General features: G+C 37.5%; 1 protein-coding gene across 1 annotated transcript; it reads left to right on the top strand.

Moving 5' to 3' along the window:
• The first annotated feature begins 543 nt into the window (after positions 1-543).
• LOC102619553 (hydroxyproline O-galactosyltransferase GALT2) lies at positions 544-5,887 on the top strand. The gene is made up of 7 exons (XM_006468192.4): positions 544-2,001; positions 2,449-2,681; positions 3,185-3,475; positions 3,673-3,801; positions 3,958-4,131; positions 5,077-5,184; positions 5,319-5,887. The coding sequence occupies exons 1-7, from the start codon at positions 1,068-1,070 to the stop codon at positions 5,523-5,525; spliced, it is 2,076 nt and encodes a 691-aa protein (XP_006468255.2). The 5' UTR covers positions 544-1,067; the 3' UTR covers positions 5,526-5,887.
• Positions 5,888-6,099: the final 212 nt, after the last annotated feature.

The following is a 6,099-nucleotide window of genomic DNA, read 5'->3' on the forward strand; positions in this document are numbered from 1 at the left end:
CACAAAATTCATCTAAAATAAGTATTAAAAATTTCATGTTAAAAATATTTGAAATAAATTATACTCGTTATAAATTGTATTTAATTTGTTATCAGATATTTAGATTAAAAAAACAGAAACTATTACCTAAATTCTAGATTTTTTTTTTGGAATATATATTTAGAGGAGAAAAGAGTTGGTTGGAACTCGAAACCAACCGTCATCTACATTTTAAATTTTATCTTCAATATATTTGAAAATAAGACATTTTTTTAATACATGACTCATATAAAAAAGAATAATAAATTACTACCAATTTCTTGAATCATTCTTTAAGTTTTAGGAATGAAACGTGACACCATGAGATGACGTGCTCCCAACTGTCTAAACAGGGGGAAAAAAAGGGGATTTAAAAGAAACAGTTACTTAAATTATAAGCGCGAGTACGCGAGTGGCCAAAGGCCAATCATCTCATTCTCACCTGAAAAATAAGAAATATATATATTCCAGTAATATGTTTTATAAACTTAACTAGATTCCCGTAAAATCACGATAGATTTTACTTATTTTACGTTGCAGCCCCTCAACTTTCTAATATTTGCTATACATCACCAAGCCAGGCGGCCCCGCCCCATTCACTTTCATCACATTCGCGGTTGCTTTCATACAAATACGCTGCATAAATTACAAGTCAATCTATTACTCTTATCTCCCTCTCTTCAAATTCACTTCTCCATCTGCTTCAATCGATCGGGGGTTGTATTAGTTCATGCGATCAAGTTAACGGACTCTTCATTAGCATTAAGCACCAGAGTTAGTTTGATTGGAAGATCAAGTATCTGAAAGATGTTTGTGAAATGTTGACAAACTTAGGGTTTTGGGTCGGCGATTTTTATGGATTGATCACTGAACTTGATGCATTTCGAGGTTGAGTCCGCTTCTACATTTTGCCGGGGTTTGTTGATCTTTACAGATACATTGCAAGTGGGTTATGGTCTTGAAGTATTGGGTACATTTAGTTTGTTTTTTGATCTTCTGATTGGTTGAGTAATGGGTTTAAGAGATTTGTAGTTATTGCCAAGCATATTATGTTGTTTTCATGTTTGTTTTACAAGATGAAGAGAATTAAACTCGAGTATAGTAGTGGTAGGAGGTTTAGGTTGTCGCATTTCTTGTTGGGCATTGGGATATTATACTTGGTTTTCATAGCATTTAAGTTCCCACATTTCTTGCAGATTGCATCAGTGCTAAGCGGAGATGATAATTATATTGGACTGGATGAGAAATTGGTGGGGTATAATGGGGATTCGGATCTGAGTAAACCATTCTTTAGTTCTGTTTATAAGGATACGTTTCATCGGAAGCTAGAAGATAATGAAAACCAAGAGGCCCCACTGATGCCTAGGGAGGTTCTTTTGAAGAATGGAAATGGTGGATCACGACCTATAAAGCCACTCCAGTTTCGATATGGTCGAATAACGGGTGAGATCATGAGGCGAAGGAATAGGACTAGTGAGTTTTCAGTGCTTGAAAGAATGGCAGATGAGGCGTGGACGTTAGGGTTGAAGGCATGGGACGAAGTGGATAAGTTTGATGTCAAGGAGACTGTTTCTAGCAATGTATATGAGGGGAAGCCTGAATCTTGTCCTTCTTGGCTGTCCATGAGTGGAGAAGAGTTGGCAAATGGGGATAGGTTGATGTTTCTTCCTTGTGGGCTTGCTGCTGGATCTTCAATTACAGTAGTGGGAACACCTCACTACGCGCATCAGGAGTTTTTGCCCCAGCTTACAAGGAGGAGGAATGGTGATAGTTTGGTTATGGTTTCACAGTTTATGGTTGAATTGCAAGGACTAAAGTCAGTGGATGGTGAGGATCCACCGAAGATTTTACATTTAAATCCTCGAATAAAAGGAGACTGGAGTCACCGGCCAGTTATTGAACACAACACATGTTATAGAATGCAATGGGGGACAGCTCAGAGATGTGATGGTTTATCATCTAAGAAAGATGACGACATGCTTGGTAAGATTTATCGTGCTCAAAAGACTTAAGCATTGTTGTTCTTATAATTCCCTTTAGTTCTTTTGTAAGTTTCGCTCACTACCCAGTATTATAATACAATTTTAGATATCAACTGAAAGAGTAATTACTTCTTTTTTCAATCTTGTTTGGGCTAATATAAACAATCACATTGTCCTCATAGTATAATTTCTTAGACTGTGCTATGTGTGAGTATGATTGAATTGAGGGCTTACTCTCATTTGTTTTTTCATATTTTGATTTAACTCTAATGTAAGATAAGTCTTGCTGAGTAACGGTCACCATGCTGTTTGTGTATGTGGACTGCTGTGTACCCCTTAGAAACTAATACAATTATTTCTGATGTTGTTTAACTTGTGTCTTTATCTTTTGGGCTATGCTGTATATCAATTGAGTTGTAACTGTTTTTTAATGGATATATTTTTATAGTTGACGGAAATTTAAGATGTGAAAAGTGGATGCGCAATGATGTTGCTGACTCAAAAGACTCCAAAACAGCCTCTTGGTTCAAAAGATTCATAGGGCGTGAGCAGAAACCAGAAGTTACTTGGCCATTTCCTTTTGTAGAGGGTCGATTATTTATCCTGACCCTACGTGCTGGTGTTGAAGGATACCATATTAATGTTGGGGGTCGGCATGTGACTTCATTCCCTTATCGGACGGTATGTTGTTGATGATGAAAAAGTGATAGCAACCCACAACAGTTCTTTTCTGCGGCTATTTTTCGTATGGGGAATCTAAATTTGCTCAATTGCATGTCTAGTGTTAGATCTCCATTATGGGGAAAGCTGCATTTTTTAAAGTGTTCAGAACTTTTTGGTGCTTGCTCTTTTTTGCCTTGTTTACAATAGTTGTCATTCTCTCTGTAATCTTTTTGCAAATATGTTTACTGATGTGAAAGTATTTGCATTTTGAATTGATTGTTATTGCTATTCCCAACAGTTATTATGGCATGAGAGTTTCTGTTACAACCCTTTTATATTACTGGCCTTCATTTTGTGTGAGTTTCCTCTCATAGCCTTGGTATACTGGTTCAATCTGGCATGCCAATATGATCTTCCATTTTTACTTTTGTTTTTTTCCTTTAAATAAAAAAATCATTTTCTTCTGATTGCATTGAGCAAAAGCATTTCCATTTCTGATTATATTTTTGCTCTGCCTTCAGGGGTTTACGCTTGAGGATGCAACAGGTCTAGCAATTAAAGGAGATGTCGATATTCATTCAGTTTATGCGACCAATCTTCCAGCCTCTCATCCAAGTTTCTCCCTTCAAAGAGTATTAGAAATGTCATCAAAGTGGAAAGCTGAGCCTCTACCTGCTAGGCCAGTCCATCTTTTTATTGGAGTTCTTTCTGCAACCAATCACTTTGCAGAGCGCATGGCAATTAGGAAAACTTGGATGCAATCTTCAAAAATTAGGTCTTCCAATGTGGTTGCTCGTTTCTTTGTTGCACTGGTATGATATTTGCTTCTCTCTCTATTGAGGATTGGAGTGAGATTTTAGCCTTAACTTACTGACATATTAAGTGACTGTCATTCTCTGTCGTCTTCTTCACTTAATTTCATTTATGACATTGTCCAATGGCTGTTGAATTCTTATTATATATGTATTCTGGTTTGGTTTTTATGTTCATTCATGATATCGCCTTATAGAATCCGAGAAAGGAGGTCAATGCTGTGCTGAAGAAGGAAGCTGCCTTCTTTGGAGACATTGTTATTTTGCCATTTATGGACCGCTATGAGCTTGTGGTCCTGAAAACCATTGCGATTTGTGAGTTTGGGGTGAGTCAAATTTTATTTCTGCATATTTTGAATCCTTTTGTTTTTAAATGCCTAATCTTGTTTAAGTCATTACTACACGTGTATTCTAGATTATTATGTTCTGCTCCATGCTGAGTTTGATCCATAGTTGTTAAATAGCCAAGTTTCCCTGCACAGGTTCAGAATGTGACAGCTGCCTACATCATGAAATGTGATGATGACACATTTATTAGGGTGGACGCTGTCCTGAAAGAAATTGAGGGCATCTTTCCAAAGAGGTCCCTTTATATGGGCAATCTCAATCTCTTACATCGTCCTCTCCGAACTGGGAAATGGGCTGTCACTTATGAGGTATGCAAATTGTGCATGCTTTTATGTGAATTTGAGTTTACCAGAAATCCTTCATGATGAAATTGCTCCATACGACATTGTCGCCATCTTCTGTGTGGATAATAGCCATAATTGTGTCAGAAAGTACTTGGGAAACATACATCCAATTTTATCTAGATAAATCAACAGTTATATCTATATTGCAAAGCAGTGGAAGTCATCTCACCCTATATATTCACAAGATACTGTGTGACAATCTGCTGAGTTGGTTTTTGGAAATGCAAGCCTATGTACTTGACTTTAAATAGTCCTTCACCAGCTTCTCGATCCTAAACGAAGTATCTATGTTGTACTAACTTAACTTCTAGCACTACTTGAATCAGTTTCCATGGAAAGATCAGCTAGAGCTTTCTCTAAATGCTGGCTACTATTCTGGGAATATTTGAAGTATCTGGTACATGTAGCATCACCTTGAATCCTTGGTCTCTTTGCTTCTTCAAATGCCCTTCGCCTTTTTTCAACATCCTTCTTGATATGCGTACATTCCATTAAATGGGACGGATTTAGGTTCTGAAGCATATGCAAGGCACAGGAGGAGCTAACATTTCCAACATTTTATTATCTCTGGATCACATTTTTCCTTACATTTAGAGCCATCAATATCAATTATCAAGACTTCAGCAAGGCCCAGAATAATATAACGCTTAATAGGCTTTGGAATGCTGTGACCTATCCATTTTGTTAGGCCCTTTCATCTAGCCCCAGATGATGCATTAGCATGCTTAGATGGAAAATTTAAGTGGGAAATAAGAGACTATGTCCAAGACTCTCACTATTCTGGTCACTGATTTGTGTTATGTTGTCCCACACACCAAACACACACCCCCCCCCACACACACAAATATATAGAACTAAAAGGCGATATTCCGTTAAGAGTGAGCATGCTTTTGTTGACTAATGTTGCAGGAGTGGCCACAAGAAGTATATCCTCCCTATGCTAATGGGCCTGGGTATGTAATTTCCAGTGATATCGCAAAATTCATTGTCTTGCAACATGGCAATCAGAGCCTAAGGGTATGCAACACCAAAATGCTTTTATCTATTTCCTTTCATTTGGATGATTCTTTCCGGCGTTTTCTCTTTTGTTGCTACATTTTGCACGTCTCTTCTATCAACAACTGAAATATACCGTTTCTTTTTGGTGACAGCTCTTCAAGATGGAGGATGTGAGTATGGGAATGTGGGTTGAACAATTTAACAGTACCATGACTGTACGGTACTCTCACAGCTGGAAGTTTTGTCAGTATGGATGCATGGAAGGTTACTACACTGCACATTACCAATCCCCGAGGCAGATGATCTGCCTCTGGGACAAGTTGTCAAGAGGTCGGGCTCATTGCTGCAACTTTAGATGACAAGCAGCTTTTGTTGCCAATTATTGTTATAACCTTTCTTCCTATAGCCCTGCCTGTTTTTGTGAGATTTTTTTTTGTCCAATGAAGTGGGGTTAGGAGACGGCTGTGCCTATAATTTGGAGGATACAGATTGTTCCATCGTTCATTGTATTCTTGACACCAGATAATTAGGGCATCCCACTTTGGAATGAATAGAACGGAGAAGTACTGATGTTGTTGTATATGCGTATGATCTTGAAAATTGATGTAGTTGGTAAAGCTAGTAGAGGTCTTCCCATTTTACCTTGTGAACGTTCAATCGAGAAGAAAACTTACATTGATTCAAGGAAAATTTTCTCCCTCAATTTATATTGAATTGATAATCTGTAGTTGTTTCTTTACTTTTCCTGTAATTATACATAGCTTTGTAACTCAATTATGGTAAATACTACTATTGTAGTCTTTTTACATCATCTGCTGTCCACATTTGAAGCATGTCCTGGCTGGCATGCCAATGCTATATTTTTTTCACTTTTTTTCTTCGATAGTATATATACAGAGAGAGAGAGAGAGAGAGAGTTTCCTTCTGGTAAAT

Source organism: Citrus sinensis, chromosome 2 (assembly GCF_022201045.2).
Source record: "Citrus sinensis cultivar Valencia sweet orange chromosome 2, DVS_A1.0, whole genome shotgun sequence".
NCBI lineage: Eukaryota > Viridiplantae > Streptophyta > Magnoliopsida > Sapindales > Rutaceae > Citrus > Citrus sinensis.

What these genes read in the sequence shown, in the direction of transcription:
- LOC102619553 (XM_006468192.4), top strand. Translation starts at nt 1,068, where the DNA reads ATGTTGTTTTCATGTTTGTTTTACAAGATGAAGAGAATTAAACTCGAG. An exon ending in TTGCGATTTGTGAGTTTGGG is followed by an intron (nt 3,802 to 3,957) that starts GTGAGTCAAATT and finishes TTCCCTGCACAG; the next exon opens with GTTCAGAATGTGACAGCTGC. An exon ending in AATGGGCTGTCACTTATGAG is followed by an intron (nt 4,132 to 5,076) that starts GTATGCAAATTG and finishes CTAATGTTGCAG; the next exon opens with GAGTGGCCACAAGAAGTATA.